At 35.6% G+C, this 19,465-nt stretch overlaps 1 protein-coding gene across 1 annotated transcript; it reads right to left on the bottom strand.

The window, feature by feature from the left end:
- Window positions 1-626: 626 nt before the first annotated feature.
- LOC123317866 (MFS-type transporter clz9-like) lies at window positions 627-1,415 on the bottom strand. Its single transcript, XM_044904476.1, has one exon. It carries the CDS (start codon window positions 1,413-1,415, stop codon window positions 627-629), a length of 789 nt encoding a protein of 262 aa, XP_044760411.1.
- Window positions 1,416-19,465: the final 18,050 nt, after the last annotated feature.

Below are 19,465 nucleotides of genomic sequence, written 5' to 3'. Positions count from 1 at the left end.
TACAATCGATCACATTTATTTCGGGAGTCTCGATAGATTCAATTAAATTTTTTAGTTTGAACATCACATTTTTCATGAAATAAAGGGTTACAATGAAGTCAAAATTCGAAATTTTCTTTCTCAATCCTGAACTTTTTGTTCTAGAGGTGCTGTCAAAGTCAGTATTTTCGGCAATTTCTTCGAGGAGTTGAACTATCTCTTCGTAGGAAATATTGACGGTCTTTATGCTTTCGGCTCTAGCAACCCAGCGTGTTCTAGACAAATTTCTGAGTTTCAAAGAGTTTTCAATTTTATGTTATGTTTATTTCATTCATGTATCCATCACATTTGCGGCTTTTTCCGTCTCAATTTTCCTTTTCTGCGCCCTTTTTCTGAATTCCGCTCCAGACGGTTTGAGCTTTTTTTGGCAGGGATCCATAATACGATAAAATGCTTTTAAATGGTTAAACTCATGTGTTCACACCGCTGACCGCTCTGACAACGAGACTTTACAATGCCGCCACTGTAGTTCTCATGAATCGATTAGATGGCGGGGCACGCAGTTTGTTATGATTTCGCGCCTGCGCGGCCTATTTGGCGCCCTTTCGAATGTGCTCCGGGGGGGGGACGCTCCCCCCCTCCCCCCCCTATAGCGACGGCCCTGCCGTTGAATAGAATTTTTCAAAAGGCGCAAAGCATGTGACGTCTAAAGGTTGAAGTCTGTTACTACAATGCGGTGGCAAAGTAATGATCGTCACCCCATTATTTTTTGCCATGTCGATAGCTTCGATCGACATATGGCTGGCGTGGTTATCCATGATTAGAACTGTAGGGTTGTCTTTAGATGATAAGCTATACTTGATAAAATGTTCCATTACCCTTGGAAATAGATCTGCACTCATCCATCCGCTAGGTGAAGCTAAACCCAATGTACCAGGAACAGCATTCATTAGCATATGATCCCGAAATTTTACACGTGGAATTACCATGGCTGGTGGAATCGAATTTCCTGATGCACTAATAATGCAAGTAGTAGTTACTAAAATTCCACGTTCAGCAGATGCTGCATTGGAAACGGTCCTTGCACCTTTCTGGGCGATGACTTTTACAGATTTGCTTGGAACTGTGCTAGTGGCCGTTTCATCCAGATTGAATATTCGAGAGCCAGTGAGTTGATCACCAAATCTATTTAAAACTTCTTCCAGGTTGTGGAAGAATAACTCCACATTTGGTCTAGTAAAAGATGTCATTCTTGACAACGAGCAGTTCTCTGGTTGTCTTATGCTCAAAGTTCCATTTCTCTTAAAAAATCCTCGCATCCAATCTAAACCAGCCGATTTATTTTTATGCCAGCTTTCTGGCACTTTTATTCCATTAAGCGTAGCCATTTCATAAGCCAGCTCACGGGTGTTTCTTGTAGTTTTTCCGTAACACATTTTCGCACAGGTTTTCAAATATTCAGCAAGTATGGACTCTTGATCTTTCGTAAACACAAGGCGGGTCTGATAGTGTGGCTTGCAATTAATAATTTCCTGATTCTTTCCGAGGGCTCTCTGTTTCTTAACGTAACTGAAAATATTCAAGATTTATTAATTTTACCACATCGTAGTCAATAACAATTAATTACCGGCTTAGTGTCACATGATCCATTCTATATCGGATGGCAGCAGGTCTAATTTTCACGTCATCGGTTATTACTGCTTTTACGGCACTTTGCATATCCTCGTGACAAAATGGCTGTGTTTTCCTGATGCGATTCCTCATGATTATAGCCCTAGTTACAAAATTTAACATCAAATTCCAACCAGAACAGATATCGGGGCAGGATGAAACGTTTCAATCTGCCCCATTTGTTTAGTTTCATCGTACCCCACCCACGTTTTTTTAGAAATTTTTCAACAAGATGCAAAACCAAATGAGCAAAATAAAAGTCCTTATATCTTATGATGAAGATTAATAGATGCTAAATACTTACCAACATCAAAATAAATCATGAAAACCAACACGAAAGTAACACAGCCTTATAAAGAGAATAATGAAATTTTACTTTACGTGATCCAAAACACACACGTACTCGTCACTCAACAGCCAAACACGAACTGACTTTTTAAGTAAGGTTAACTGGTGGTATGTTAGAATTGGGTAGAAGCGCCACTAATTGAATGACTCTAAAAGCGGAAAATTCAAAATGTTTCAACCAGCCCTCTGTTTCAACCTACCCCACTTTACCCTAAGTTGTACAAAAATGGGTATAATCGTCAATTATCGTCATGTAATGGTTGTATCCATCATATGTAGGAGGATCTATTTGTCCACTCAAATCTGTATGTATTATTTCTAAAGGTCTTTTTGCTCCCTCTCTAACAGTTGAAAATGGCTTTCTGTTTAATTTGACTTTAGCCATAGACATATTAAAAACGTGGACACGGCGTAGAGAGAGAGGGGGTGCGGCCGAAATAAGATTGAGCTAGTATGGGCAAAACATTCGTTTGCACTTTGTATTTATCGAAAATTTCAGAATTTTCCCATCAATTTTAGATCAACTTTGAATGTCGTATCCTTTTTCTATTATGAAAGTAATAATGGTGTCCTCGTAGAGTGCAATTAATAGTACGAAATGAGTGGAAAAGACAGATAAAGTGAAATTTCACAGGTATAGTAACTTCGAATGTATTAATCGATTTATTAGGTATATCATAGTTGAATTATTCATTTCAAATCAATGAATGTATGTCAATTCTTTTCTCATCTAGATAAAATAATACTCAAGAAGCACTTGAGATTAGAAGAGAAAATAAATGCCCAAAATGCGAGCTTTTCCATTGGGACAAAATATAAATATCCTTCAATGAAATATTTTTTCAGATATTGAACCAATAAGAAATCAGAATATTGTGTTGGCTAAAAATGTGCTCAATTCTTTTTATTCAAATCAATTTATTCACAAACTTTTCATGAACTCATCTGTTGTATTTTCGGAGGAATAGTTGCCGAAAGCAAAAATTGTGCTCTTTAGTTCTAATTGGATCATTAAACGCAATCTAAATGATACTAATATTCGTTTAATTTTTTTTATTCGATTATAGGTACATACTTGTTTTTATCTCTAACGGGCGCCAATATAGCTCGGAAATCAATACCTAAATTAAAAGAATTATGTTTATAATAAATCATCGAAATATTTCTAAGCAAATTTCATTTCTAATTTCCCCTATATAAAAAAAAATCAAAATAAATCGTATGCGCTTAGCGCTAAGGCGTTCTAAGTAACGTTTTCTTGCCCATACTAGTTCCATCTCATGTTGGCCGCACTCGTGGCTATTGAAACTCACTGGAAGGAGGTCTATGTCTCCAGCCCCCCCCAAATTTGAATATTTCACTTTTTTTGACGCTAAAGTTTTGTACTAGTTTTGTACCGAAATGTACCGTTAGAAAAAAGTTTTGTACCCCTAATTAAAGTGACGAAAATACGGTTTTCAGTTTGGGGGGGCCGTAGACATGCTCACCCCCCACTTTTGAAATTGCAATTTTTTTGTATTTCAAAGTTTTGTACTAGTTTTGTACCGAAATGTACCGTCAAGAAAAAGTTTTGTACCCCAAGATTAAGGGGTCTTAGGAGGGTTTGAAATTGGGGGGGTTGGAGACATGTTCTCGAAATAATGGGATTTCTGTTTTCGAAACAAGCTTAAACATGAGTACTAGTTCTGTATCGAAATGTACCGTTGAGAAAAAGTTTTGTACCCTAATTAAAATGAAGAAAATACAGTTTTCTGCTTGGGGGTACTGTAGACATGCTCAACCCTCACTTTTGAAAATGCAATTTTTTTTTATTTCAAAGTTTTGTACTAGTTTTGTACCGAAATGTACCGTCAAGAAAAAGTTTTGTACCCCAAGATTAAGGGGTCTTAGGAGGGTTTGAAATTGGGGGGGTTGGAGACATGTTTTCGAAATAATGGGATTTCTGTTTTCGAAACAAGCTAAAACATGAGTACTAGTTCTGTATCGAAATGTACCGTTGAGAAAAAGTATTGTACCCTAATTAAAATGAAGAAAATACAGTTTTCTGCTTGGGGGTACTGTAGACATGCTCAACCCTCACTTTTGAAAATGCAATTTTTTTTTTATTTCAAAGTTTTGTACTAGTTTTGTACCGAAATGTACCGTCAAGAAAAAGTTTTGTACCCCAAGATTAAGGGGTCTTAGGAGGGTTTGAAATTGGGGGGGTTGGAGACATGTTTTCGAAATAATGGGATTTCTGTTTTCGAAACAAGCTAAAACATGAGTACTAGTTCTGTATCGAAATGTACCGTTGAGAAAAAGTTTTGTACCCTAATTAAAATGAAGAAAATACAGTTTTCTGCTTGGGGGTACTGTAGACAAACAGAAAACTGTATTTTCTTCATTTTAATTAGGGTACAAAACTTTTTCTCAACGGTACATTTCGGTACAAAACTAGTACTCATGTTTTAGCTTGTTTCGAAAACAGAAATCCCATTATTTCGAAAACATGTCTCCAACCCCCCCAATTTCAAACCCTCCTAAGACTCCTTAATCTTGGGGTACAAAACTTTTTCTTGACGCTACATTTCGGTACAAAACTAGTACAAAACTTTGAAATACAAAAAAATTGCAATTTCAAAAGTGGGGGGTGAGCATGTCTACGGCCCCCCCAAACTGAAAACCGTATTTTCGTCACTTTAATTAGGGGTACAAAACTTTTTTCTAACGGTACATTTCGGTACAAAACTAGTACAAAACTTTAGCGTCAAAAAAAGTGAAATATTCAAATTTGGGGGGGCTGGAGACATGGACGTACTGGAAGGGCGCGTCCATGTGTTTTATAGGTCTATGACTTTAGCACATGATTCACAGAATTTGTTTGGAGAGCATAATTCTTGAGGTAGACCATTGCAGATTCTTGTTATTTTCGAGGTGTGGTCAGAGCTAGGATGACCTAATTTACGATGCCACTCTTGTTTTTCTTGTTCAGATAGGAAGGAGGATTCACTCTGCGGTTTTATTTTCAACTCGTATAAACCATTTTTGGACTTTTCTCCCTCTAAAATAGTAACTTCATTTTTTAGGACTTTTACACTTGTCTTTGTAAACAGAACATCACAGTTACTTTCTGTTATTGCATGAACGGATATGAGATTTCTGCTAAGATCTGGAACATATGACACATCTTTTAAAATACAGTTTTCTCCTTCGTACTCACCTGAAGCAACTATTTTCATTGAACTTCCTTATTTGGCAATTCTGACAGTTCCTTCATATTTCCTTAAATTTGTCAGTAGGTTTCTTTTGTTACACATATGTCCGGTACATGCACTATCTACCACCATCACCAGATCCTTATTTTCTTCAGTAATGTGTATTTCAGCTTCTTGAGGTTGGTTTGTCTTCCTTGTGTCCATCTCTTCTGTGGAGTCATCTTCACATGTATAAAAGGAGATTTTGTCATTACTGTTGTCTTTGCCATAATTCTTTTTGTTGAATTTTCCACCAGGTTTGAAAAAACAGTTTTCTTCCTTATGATTAGTTTTTTTGCATATCGTACAGGGTTTATTTTTGTCTTCTTCAGGATAATTTTGCTTGGACTCGTGTTTATTCTTGAGGAAACAGTCTTCTTCTTTATGGTTTGTTTTTTTGCATATAGGACAAGGTTTGAAATTCTTCTTGTTCTTCTTGAAAGTAGTTTTGAAGGCAACTCTTTCATCGTTGTTGTTTTTCAGTCTTGATTCTTCTCTGATAAGTCTTCCGATTAAATTCTCTATAGTTTTTTCTTCTTCTCTTGTGGAATCCCATGCTGTAGTAAAATGGTTGATTTCCTCTGGTAAAATAGACAATATTTTTGGAATGAGCATGTTATCTGTGATTTGTATTACGCAGAGTAGAGGAAAAATGAAACACCGTCTTCGTCTACTGCTATGGCTCGACTAACTTTATTCTAGAAACTACCACAGTACTACAGCAATTATATATGCAACCGGTAATACACATGTAGTTCACATGACTATTCATAGATGGAGCTACTTATACATTTTGGGCACAAACTCACACTCCCACTTGCACAAAATTAGTGAATTAACATTGTTTTGTAACTCCTAGTTTTTCCAAAAATACATAATGCTTTTTACAATTAACACCTTTTGTCAACATGTCAGCAGGCATATCAGCTGTCTTCAAATATCTTAAATCAATAGATCCATTCAACAAAGTGTCTCTAATGAAGTGATGTCTAACATCAATATGTTTGGATCTCTTATGATGTAATGGATTAATAGCCAATTTCTGAGCGCTTTGATTGTCATTATATAATACAATTGCGATCTTACTATCCTTGGTTAAATGACAAATCAGATTCCGAAGGTATATTGCTTCCTTCGAAGCCTCAGATATTGCCATGTATTCGGCCTCTGAACTACTTAAAGCAACAGTCTTTTGTTTTCGACTTTCCCATGAAATTACTGAACCTGATTATTTAAAAACAAAACCTGTATAAGATTTACGATCCAATTTGTCACTTGCCCAATCAGAGTCAACAAATCCCAATAAAGCATTGTTATCTTCAGTAAATTTCAGTCCATAAGATTTGGTACACTTCAAATATCTCAAAATACGTTTCAAATATTCCCAATGAGTTCTACCAAAACATGTATTAAATTGAGACATATAACTGACTGAATAAGCAATGTCTGGCCTGGTCAACATGGCCAGATACATTAAACCTCCAAGCAACTGTTGGTAAGGATAATTTCCATTACATGAATTATCCCTATCTAATTTAATGATACATTCAATAGGAGTTGTAATTTCTTTACAATCTTGCATGTGAAATTTCTTCAACATATGTTCAATATATTGTTCCTGATCAATAAAAATTTCATTCTTTTTATGATCTATAGAAATTCTCATTCCTAAACAATTTCTTATCTGTCCTAAATCCTTTATCTTAAATTTTTGGCTTAATTCATCTTTAATATTTTCAGTTTCTTTCTCATCGTTAGAAAATATAAAGAAATCGTCTACGTACAAAGCGACAATGGTTCTCAAACTTCCTACAGTCTTGGCAAATAAACAAGGTTCATATGGACATTTTTCATAATTTAACTCATTCAAAACTACTTCAACCTTTGTATACCACACTCTCGAGGATTGTTTTAGACCATATATAGCTTTGTTCAATCTTAAAACTTTAGTCTTAGACACTAAATCATAAAGACCTTCAGGAATTTGCATAAAGACTCTTTCCTGCAGCTCGCCATTCAAGAATGCTGTTGTGACATCTAAGTGATAAATTCTTAACTTCAACTTAACTGATAAAGCAAAAAGCATTCTCAATGTTGAATGGCGCACCACTGGAGAAAACGTTTCTTCAAAATCTACTCCATATCTCTGTGTAAAGCCTTTCGCAACTAACCTTGCTCTATATGTTCATTGTTATCACAATTAATTTTCTTCTTGAAAACCCATTTACATTGAACTATACTTCCTGTGTTCGGGATATCTGTCAATGTCCAAGCGTCATTTTCTTCAAATGACTGTAACTCTATCTGGATAGCCTTCATCCACAGCTTCCCATCAGGTCCTGATATGGCCTCTTGATAGCTCACTGGGTCTTCAGACATATCTGGCATATCAGTTGTACCTGAAAAATAAGTTACAAAATCTATCATTAATTTAGGTTTAGGTCTTCTTTGAGATCTTCTTAATTCTGCTTCACCATCTTCCGGTTGGAGCATTTCTTCTTCTAGAATGTAGTCGCTTCCATCATTGTTGTTCGTATATTCTTCTTCTTCATAACTGCAGCTAGTTGTTGATGAAGTAGTTTCGTCCGTCTCATCTTTTTCTTCTCCCACTGAAACGACCAGCTCTTTCTCCTTGGGTTTCTAAAAGATTACAACATCTCTGCTTGTAGTTACTTCTCTGTTCTTTGGATTGAAAACTCTGTAACCTTTTACGTTTTCGCTGTATCCAACTAGTAAATACTCTACGGTCTTTTTGTCCCACTTTAGCCTTCTTTGTTTTGGAATGTGGACCATCACAGTACTACCAAAACATCTCAAGTTGTTTACATCCGGTTTTCTTCCATACCACCTTTCATATGGTGTTGAATTAATTCCTGCAGCTACACTTCGATTCCTGAGATAGACTGCAGTATTAACTGCTTCAGCCCAAAATTCTTTGCTTAGGTCAGCATCAAAGATCAAGCATTTTGCTTTTTCAACAATAGTTCTATTTAGCCTTTCACACATTCCATTTTGTTCTGGCGTGTAACTATTTGTCTTCTGGTGATGAATGCCACAATTTTTTAGATATTTCTCAAATTCTGTTCCACAAAATTCACCTCCTTGGTCAGATCGAACTGTCTTTATTTTCCTTTCTGTGAAATTCTCAACAAGAACTTTGAACTGCTTGAAGTTTTCATAAACCTCATCCTTAGTTTTTAAGAAATATACAAATGCCATTCTGCTATAGTCATCTTCCAATAACAGGAAATATTTCGACCCACCTATGGACTTTGTTTCCATTGGTCCACAAACGTCCATATGGATAACTTCCAATAAACCATTTGCTCGAGTACCTTCATTTTTAAATGGCAGTCTATGTTGCTTGGCTTCGCAGCACACTTTGCAATCAGCTTTCGTTGAATTTAGTTTATCTTTATATGATAAGCCATCAACTAAATTTTTATCTCTCATTTCATTGAGATACTTAGTATTTAGGTGACCGAAACGACGATGCCATAACTTTCCATCATGGACTGTCAATCCGACTAACTTTAAGTTACTCTTTGTGTTTAAACGGTATACTCCATGTATCTTGTTCGCTGTTGCTATCAGTTCACGATCTGCATTGAATATCTTGCATATATTCTCTTCAAACTTCACAGCAAGTGTCCTTGCTTCTGACATTTGAAACATTTCACGTCATTCCTGACGTTTTGTGCACTTTTCTTCTTTTTCTGTGACTGTTTTTTAACCAAGAATGCACTCGAACTACTTGAACCATCGACATCCATTTCAAGTAACTTCTGTTTTATGCTGTCACTTGTCACTTTCAAACCCGAATGTTCTATGGCCATGATCATTGGCGCGTATCTGTCACTTAAGCCCGCCAATAAAAGTGACCCAATCCATTCCTCATCTATGTTAAATCCGGTTCCTCTAAGCTTGTATGAAATACCGACGACCTGATCTACATATGCCTGCATGGATTCACAATTTTCCAGTCTTGTATTTATGAGACTACGCAACAAACCGATTTTACGTGTATAACCCGAATCATCGTAAAGAGTTTTCAATGCGTTCCATAGTTCAACCGTCGTTTTTGAATCACGCACGTGTACATATAACGAACTGTCTATAGTCAAAATGATTTTTGCTCTCGCTTTAGTATCATCATTTGCCGAAACTTCCGAGATACACTTTTCAAGTCCTTCCAACACTAATACGTTCTGAACCGCAAACGACCAGTCTTCGTAATTTTCACGTCCCTTCAACTTAGGTACGTTTACTAGAAAACTACTCGCCATTTTCCGCCACGAATTTCCTGATGATCGATCACTTTGTTCCTCATAAAAAAAATAAACTACACAGTTACACCACGTTTTTCACCAATTCAAGCTTGGTAATCTGGGCCGATAACCTATTACGCAGAGTAGAGGAAAAATGAAACACCGTCTTCGTCTACTGCTATGGCTCGACAAACTTTATTCTAGAAACTACCACAGTACTACAGCAATTATATATGCAACCGGTAATACACATGTAGTTCACATGACTATTCATAGATGGAGCTACTTATACATTTTGGGCACAAACTCACAATTTGTTCTTTCTGTAATTTATTCAACTCGAAGGCAAGATTTTGCATAGCGCTTATGTTGCTAGCCATATCTTTTGATCTATTATACTTGAAGCTGTAGAATTCTTGGAGCAATTGTTATGCCCTCTGAGAAGAGTCTCTTTTGAATATTGATTTAAACTTTTCATACATTGCATGTGAAGTTTCACGGCATAAAACATGGATTTTAACGTTTTTATCAATGGTTTTCATGATGTAATATTTGGCTTCACTGTCTTTCTGCTTCCACTTGTTCTTACTTTCTTCATTGACACAATTTTCTAGTGTTTCTGTACCATCGACAATGTCGATTAAGTCTTTTGTGGCGAAAAGGATTCTGATCTCGAAGTCCCACATAGCGAAAGACGCTGGGTCTTGAAAAACGGCGAGGTCTTTCACTTCTTCATTTTCCTGAGACATCTTGGAGAGTTTTATGATATATTGTTTTTATTTTTAGAGCTCTGGGCCCATAACCTGTTGTTATGTGGATATTTTTCACAGAGATTTTTTGGGATTTTATAATAAAATCTATTCTCACTGTTTCTATATTGATTTATTTTTGTATATTTTTACAGACAACTGTCAACTCTATTTTTAGGTTATATGTTAAAAATTTGTAACATTGAGTAACATTGAGTTTTATATAGGCATAAGGCCTACATTCAACAGAGGGCTTATTCAGTTTTCCAGATCACAAGTAGACAGCAAAATCTTTGATGGCTGAAGCAAACAGTATGGACAGGACATTATTTCATGTGACAACGCTGTGAAGAGTCGAATCGGGAGAATTAATTGGTTGATGACAATCAATCCGAATGAATAGAACTCCATTTGGCGAGGAAACTATAGAAAAATATGCAAACATGCATTTTTTTAGTTCAATGTATATTTCAATTCGTTTTATGTACTGCACCTATGGTTGTACCCTCTATACTTACAGGAATATCTAGTATGAATGTTATACATATAAATTATTCCTGCCACGACTCAACTATTTATATACAGCTATCATGTATCTGGTGATTTTCATGGAAAAAGATTAAGTTCGATGTGAGATGATTAATTAGCTACCTGGTGGAATCAGTTCAAACAGTTGAAACACTTAAATGAATCGCTTTTTCAACTTCAAAAAACTTGAATTTTTGGAACTACACATATGTAGGTATATAAAACTCAGAAACATCGATATGACAATAATGAATAGAGGACCAGTATTTTTTTTCTCCCTGATAACTAGAAGTAGTGTAGAGTCTACATATGCCTTGTAATAATAGTCATATTTGAACGCTTTGTATTATACTTGTGTATTGATCGATTAGTAGCACAATGGCTCAAACATTCAGAGAATACGAAGAGAACAGCCCAGCAGTGTAGACAACAATATATCGGGGCGTCCTGTATATTAGAATAATATATCCTATTCTGATCGATGGAAAGAGTACAAGAAGATTCTTTTGAATAATATACAATTCTTCTTAATGACTCAAGAAAATACACAGAACAGAGGAAGAAATTTTCCCTTGTACTCGACAGTCATGAGTTTTTCCATAAAAATGGAACATTAAAGAGATTACAGTTCAATCAATATTCATTTCACTTCATTTTGAAATTTGATAAAAATCAATTCAAGTTGCAACCACAAGTCATAAAAGGTTTTACAATGTATATTAAGTTCATATTGATTGAAATAAAGGGTGTCCCAGAATTAACATAAGTTTTGAATTAAATAGAAAACACACTTTTGAGTCTTTTGACTGTAATTGTTTTGTTGAATCATAAGGTACAGACTATAGGGTTATTTATGGAATAACTCATCATGCAAATGGCGTCCACGGCACTCGTTTGTAGAAATGTTCCATGGCTATTCTCCATAAATGTGGCCGAACTTCGTTACTTCAACGTTGAATTACCTTCTTTAATATAAGCGTGGTTGTGGGCTTGTTGACATAGACCTGTGATTTAATAAAAAACCCATAAAAAATCTAATAGTGTTAAATACCACGACCTAATGGGATCACCGAAACGAGAGAGTACTCGAACTGGAAATGTCTAATGCAGTCATTGCTGTATGGCATGTGGCACCGCCTTGTTGGAACCAGATATTGGCCACATCAATACCATCCAATTTCAGCAAACGAACTGTGTTATCATGTCTCAAAATTGAGCACCAGTAACAGTCACTGCTTGCCAGCATCATTTTCAAATGAGTATGTTCCAATTTTGCTTCCAGCCCAAAATGCACATCAAACAGTGACACGTTGTGGATGCATTTGTTTTTCGATCACCACATATGGGTTCTCAGAACCCATATTCGAACCATATTTTGTATGAAATTTTCGAACTGCGTCCGCTGAGCGTTCATTATTTTTGAATTATTTTTCAATAATGAAAACACGCTGTTGTGTCGTGTAGCGCTCCATTTTTACTATACCTAAACTGTTGCCTTTCGAATTGTTTTTCTTTAAGATTTGTCAACACTTAAGTGCATGAATGGCGGCAAATTCAAATCTTGCGTTAATTTTGGGACAGCCTGTTTAATAATGATTGCTTCAGTAGGTACTTTTAATGAAGTAACATTACGTTTATCGAGTTTTCGAGTATTTTCAACAGAAGAGTTCTAAAGTTTCATCAGAGTTCTGAAACTTTTGTGATTAAAGTTGAAATGAAGTTAAAAGAACACAATGTTTACTCTACAACCTCATTTGAAGGTGGACTATACTCCAAACAAGTAATCTACAGCAACTAGCAAAAATTGAGAAATGCAGAAGTATTTGGTTATCCACATTTCATTCATCAATGTATACTGTATAGCTTCAAAACTCGCGTAAACCCCCTTGTGAAATTCATAGCAGGATTACATTTTGGGGTCCAATCTTTGCTAATGCAATATGAAGTTCAAGTTTAACAAAGCGTTCACTCTGCGGATGATATTCAAGAAGAGGAAGAGTTCATTTTAATAGGGCTTAGGCTAAACCAAAAGAGCATTAACTCTTTGACTAAACCAAAAATAAAGAGTATGCACTATTTGGATAAACTAAAGAAGTTTCCTGCAAATCTATGAGCGGAAAATCAAGAAGTTGATTGCGCCATCAAATTTTCCGTGTTGATTTACCGATCAGCGCAAATTGGCTTTCACAAAGCTTTTTCAGTCGTTGATCGGAGAAACAACGCCTTGATCGGGGAATCAACGCCTTGATCGGGCAATCGACAACCTCTGATTTGATTTCCGAATTCTTGGCAATAAACGCTTCATATGGCAGATGATAAATATAATAAAAAGTAAATAAATTATTATAGAACGGAAACAATAGGTCACCCCACATAAAATTCAATAGTGTTGGGACCTCACACCACTATTATCATTAACTTCACTGTTGAATTGTTATTTTGCTCCAAAGTTAAAATTATGATTCGATACACTTTCATCATTATCTATTCATGGCCTAATGTGTAAACTGGCAAATTCGTCAAACCATATTGATAATAAAACCCCTTCAAAAATGTAAGTCTTCTCCTTCTTGTGCATAACCCAATATTTCTGTATTTTATAAACATTCACTTGTTCTTTTTTTAGAGTATATCATCTCAGCAAATGAATAGGTCTTAGAATAACCACCTCCCTTACTTTATATATCCACCACATTTTTCATTTCAACTGAATATTCAGCATGATAGACACTCATTAGTTGAACATAGATCTGAAGCATATTACCTACTGGAAAATGAACGGAAATTAAAAAGATATGTTTTTATTGTTAAAAAAAGCACAACATCAGGCATCCACATTCTTACACCTGCTTTTGTATACATTTTATGTTTTCAAAACAACATTGTAAAATATCCTTTGGAATAACTTGTGATTGAAACGATTACCTAGTGAGTTGATTTTTCATCAGATACTTGAAGTGAAATAAATATCTAGTTGTAGTTCTATGTCTTATGTTATCGCCTAGTAGGGGCCAAACTTATCATTAGTTATTATTATTGAAAATTTCTTCCTGTTCTTCATACGAAGTAAATACCAAGGAAAATTGTGCAGCAACCCAAAATAATCTTCTTTCAATATTTTCGTGCTTGTCCATCTCACAAATCTTCAACTGTTACATTCTTCAATTCACAACATAAATTTCCAATTGCAATTTTGTTTTGTTCTCAGTTTTGTATTCCATTGAGTGTTGGGTTCATTGTTCTGTACGTATTTAGTAAATTTAAGGATTCGCGAATCTAATGCTAAACTCCTTCTGTCAAATTGGTCTTCAATTCATTAGTTATTTTATGTTCTACAATCATATTTGTTTTGCCTCCTACAAGGAATCGCCAGAAAGTTAAGCTTTTAGATACAATTCCTTGTATGGTTTACCTGCCCTCCATATTTTCTTGATACGAATGTTGTACTTACGCATGTATTTGGAAACTTGCATGTGAAAGATGTGACATTTCGTCACACCAAAACGCAAAATACCCGAGGTGCCAAGTGAGGGTATCCACGGCTCACTCAGTGAAGATGGGGTGGGTTCGGTATTCGGAACCGATAGATGAGAGTAGGGCGCCAGATAGATTTTTTCCCCAGTAAATACCCTTATGAACAGTAACAACCTCAAATCAACCAAACGAGTTGTACTGGAAAACGATTTATTTAGGCAGCAAAGAAAATACACGCGCCTACTTGCTCACATAAAAAGAATTACTTAAATTAAAGCAGGCTGTGTAATTCCAAGAAAACCATATCGTTATATATAACCGATAAAATGTGCTTTCCGTTTGAGAAATTGCTTTTTTCAATGTGATTTACTCAATACAAGAAAACATATTTCAGAACAAGAAAACTGAATTTCTCACATAAAAAAATTTGACTTTTTTGAATCAGGGAAACCCAGTTCCTTAAATTAAAAATATTGTTTTTTTTTTCAATCTTGAAATCGATTTTCTCTTATCAAAAGAAATGATTTCTTTGATATGATAAAATTAATTTTCTTGTTCTGAAATATTTCTTTCTCGAATAAAATAAATAATGTTAAAGAAATTGATTTTTTGAAAGAAAAGAATATTTTATTGATTATATATAACAGAATGATCTACTTGTAATTACACAATCTGTTTCGACCAATTTTCTTATTTCAAATCAATCACTTTTCTCAATTCAAGAGATAAATTTTCTTGTTCCAAGAAAGCTAATATTTATGATTGGAGGAAATCAGTTTTCTCAGTACAAGAAAATCAATATTCTTGATATGAGTTAATTATTACTCTCGATGTAAAAAAATGAATTCTCTTGACCCAAAATTTTTGAATTACTCAGGCGAAAATTTTTCGTTCTTGAACTGAGTAATCAATTCACTCATGCGGACTTGACTCTTGAGAAACCGTGTTTTTCTCATATGAAAGAATCGGCCGTTTTGATACGAGAAATCTGAATTTCTTAGTTTAACAATGATCAAATCTCAGAGTTAGCTTTATTTTACTCTCTTGACGAAGTAGTTTCTCTCAAATGGAGAATTTCAAAATTTAAAACTGATGCAATGAAAATATTCAGTTCAAAAAATTTAATATTTTGGTTTGAGTAGGTATACTTATACAATATTTCACTTGAATTGAGTAGCGATGCAAGTAAATCATTTGAATCTTCATTTTCTCGAAAAATATGTGGATTTTTTAAAATTGAACATTTCAAAATTTTTTCATTGCTATATAAATAAAGTGAGAAAATGATGACTCTGGTATCTTTTCATCAGTCTTCAATCTGAGTAAATTCTACAATAAGAATCAGCTCCAACAAAAAAGGTCTTACATTTCTTCGAACTGAATACATTTGAGCACTTGGTTTGAATCTTGGAAATTCTGTTTGAGATGCACTCTTCGAGCTAGTGAGTGATGAAAATGATTATATTCATATATTGATCCATAATGCATAAAAATGCCCACTTGCTCATAAACATCTATGTGAAGAGGTAAGTAGTGAAACAAAATTCATGAAACACAAAATATATTCTTTCTCAATGACGAAATAATAACAATTATATAACGACAACAAATACAAAAAAAATAACAATTATTATCCATTATAATAAACTTAGAAGTGAACTATGCGCAAAAATAAATTTCAAATATTACTGCCGGCATCGGAACAAATCGAGAAGATTCTATAAGGAAACATAATCAAGTTTCGATACTTTGTGGATTATAGTCGTAATTTCAGATTCGAAATCTGCTAATAAATGAAATTCCTTAATATCTGTTTTTTCAACTTGAAATGCCCTTATGTGAGGTTTATAACGGGTCGTTTTCAATAATGTTCCATAAAAGCACAAAAAATGTACTTTGAGTTTATGAACAAGAATATTTTCAATTTCGAAAAACACAGGATCTACTTCATTTCAAACTTCCTACCATTCACTGTATACCACATTGTACAAAAGTAATCGTCCAAATTCAAATTTGAAGGTGTTGAAATAAGATTGCTTAGCTTACATATCGAACCGAAATTGTAGTGATCCTTGTTTTGTATGTGTGTTGTGTGTAGACGACACCAATTTTCTGAATTATTTGTAAAAAACAACAAAAGACAAATATCGAACAATTACGTTTATTCAACGTGATGTTTACATTAGCGTGTATCGCAGACGTAGGGATGGGCGAAAAATATCGATATATCGAAATATCGATATTTTTTAAAAAAATAATCGATAAATATCGTCGATATTTCGAATTCCGATACTATCGACTATCGATATTTTTCCATGTGTCGCACATCGTTGATCTGATGTGTTTAGTGTGTAGTATAACGACCACGACAATGAGTGGTGTTTTGGGTTAACTTCGTAGTTCAATACTTCGTATCTACGCATTGAACTCTATGGGTTCCCATAGAGTTCAATGAATCTACGGTACGGGTAGATCATTGTAACGCTTTGTGACAGTAGTTCTAAACGAAAAGAAAAGGAGGGCACGTGCAATTTGCACTTAAAATAGTAATTGATATTAGTTTTGTATTTTAAATAATAAAAATATTGATAACACTTCCAAATCTGTGCTTCATTACGAATATTTTAATAAAGCTCATGGGTAACCACAAATTTGGTATATATCGTTAAACCGATATATTCAAATAATAAAAATATTGATAACACTTCCAAATCTGTGTTTCATCCCGAATATTCTAATATATCGATATATCGAAATATCGATATTTTTTCACGATATATATCGATACTGTTGAGAAATATCGATACAATATATATCGATATTTTTTTCACGTTTGCCCATCCCTACGCAGACGAATGAATAAAATTGCCGCGCTTCTTGTCGATGCCTGCCGTATCCCCTCCTTTCGGCGAATCGCTCGCATCGATGTCTCGCTTGGATCTTGGATCAGCGGCGTAGAGGGAACGGGTTCTAACATATACCGCCCCCCTTGAAAGCCTCCAGGCTTTTAATAAGGCTATTCTTGATTTGGTAGGACACACAGTTTCACCGCTGGTCGTTTGAAGACACCAGTGGCGGTTTTGATGGTGACGGCTCGGACGATGTTGTCTTTTCCCGGATGGATCTCGATGACTCTACCAATTCTCCATTTTAGAGGAGGAAGCCCATCTTCCTTGCACAGTACGAGAACACCAATCTTCAGCAAATCATTGCAGCGCTCTTTCCATTTCGTACGCTGTTGCAAGCTGGATATGTATTCGCTTTTCCATTTGGTCCAGAATTGTTGCAGAATTTGCTGGCATCTTTGGAATCGTGAGAGACGATTCATTTTCATATCTAGCAGATTGTGGTCAGGTATGGTGTTTAAAGATCCACCAATTAAGAAATGCGCAGGAGTGAGAGGTAATGTATCATTTGGGTCATTAGAAAGAGGATAAAGCGGGCGGGAATTCAAGCAAGATTCTATTTGGCATAATACCGTAGAAAATTCTTCGTAGGTTAATTTTGAATCTCCCATCACCCTGTATAGATGATGCTTCACTGATTTCACACCAGCCTCCCATATACCACCAAAGTGGGGTGCCTTTGCCGGAATGAAGTTCCAGCAGATTCCATCAGAGGTTAAATTGTTTGCAATGATTTCACTATTATGTTTGAAGAAGTTTTTTATTTCATTATTCGCACCTACAAAGGTAGTGCCATTATCCGAAAATAAGATAGCCGATTTTCCACGTCTCGCAAAAAATCTCCTCAAAGCAGCTAAAAAACATTCGGTGGTTAGGTCACTCACAACCTCTAGATGAATTGCCTTAACACTGAGACATACAAAAAGAGCTACATAAGCCTTCGTAGTTTTATAATTTTTTGTTTTTCTGTCTCTGATTGAAAATGGACCTGCATAGTCAATACCAGATGTCGAGAATGGACGCGATGGCGAAACTCGTTCTTTGGGAAGATTGCCCATAAGATATTTTTCGGATTTTGCTTGGAAGCGAAAACATCGTGTACATTCGTGTACGACCTTCCTTACGAGATTTCGACCAGAGATTGGCCAGTATCTTTCTCTTAGAGATGCTAATAATAGCTGTGGACCGGCATGCAATAGGCGAATATGTTCATGTCGAGCTAAAAGAGTCGTGAAATGATTGTTGGCTGGTAGCACGGCTGGGTGTTTTTTGTGGAAGTGGAAGTTCGAATTTTGTATTCTACCACCAACTCTGATGATTTGCTCACTGTCCAAGAATGGGTTCAGACCTGCGAGATTACCTTTGTAATTGACGTCGTGTCCCTTGGAAAGAGCATTATGATCTTGAGGGAAAGCGTGCCTTTGGACAATGCGTATCAATAGATTCGAGGATTCTTGGAGTTCTGAAGGCGTTAAAACACCAAGTTTTCTGGAATTGGGTTCAGTCTTGAGGTTATTTTTAAAACGGACTATCCAGGCGAATGTCCTTTGTAATTTCAAGAAGGATGAAAATCTGCCGATATTTTCCAGGAAGTTGTGATCGATACTGAGAAAAGTTTTGATATGTTTCATTTCGGGAAGATCATTTGGTGTAGGGATTGAAAGTTTATTCATTGGCCAATCGCTGTCCGAGTGGACAAGCCACTTGGGACCATGGAACCAAAGACTGTTATTAATGAGTTTTGTAGGGGTTACTCCTCGTGACAGTAAGTCTGCGGGATTTTCTGCGGTGTTTATGTAATTCCAACAATCGGGATCGGTTAAAATCCTGAATTTGAGCTACTCTGTTGGCAACAAAGGTTTTCAATAAACTCGGAGAAGACCTTATCCACGCTAATACGATTGTGGAGTCGCTCCAATAGTATGTTCTATTGAATGATATTTTGATTGAGTCCTTCACCTTGTTCATGAGATCTGCCAACAGTGTGGCCCCACAAAGTTCCAGTTTGGGTATTGTGGTTTGTTTCAAAGGTGCAACTCTCGTTTTTGCACAAAGAATGTTGCAAGTATAATTGCCGAAAGCATCAATAGAACGAATGAATACACATGCCCCATATGCAGCTTCTGAGGCGTCACAGAAACCGTGTAGTTCTATCGAAGTAGAATCGCTGCATTGAACATGTCGAGGGAATTCAATCTCATTCAGTTTGTTGAGATGTGAACGATAAGATAGCCATTTCGAATGTAGATCCATGGGAATGCTTTCATCCCAAGAGATGTTCAATTTCCACAGTTGTTGCAAGATGATCT

Source organism: Coccinella septempunctata, chromosome 7 (assembly GCF_907165205.1).
Source record: "Coccinella septempunctata chromosome 7, icCocSept1.1, whole genome shotgun sequence".
Taxonomy (NCBI): Eukaryota; Metazoa; Arthropoda; class Insecta; order Coleoptera; family Coccinellidae; genus Coccinella; species Coccinella septempunctata.
The sequence above is the reverse complement of the archived record's forward strand: the minus strand, read 5'-3'. Positions and strand labels throughout refer to the sequence as shown.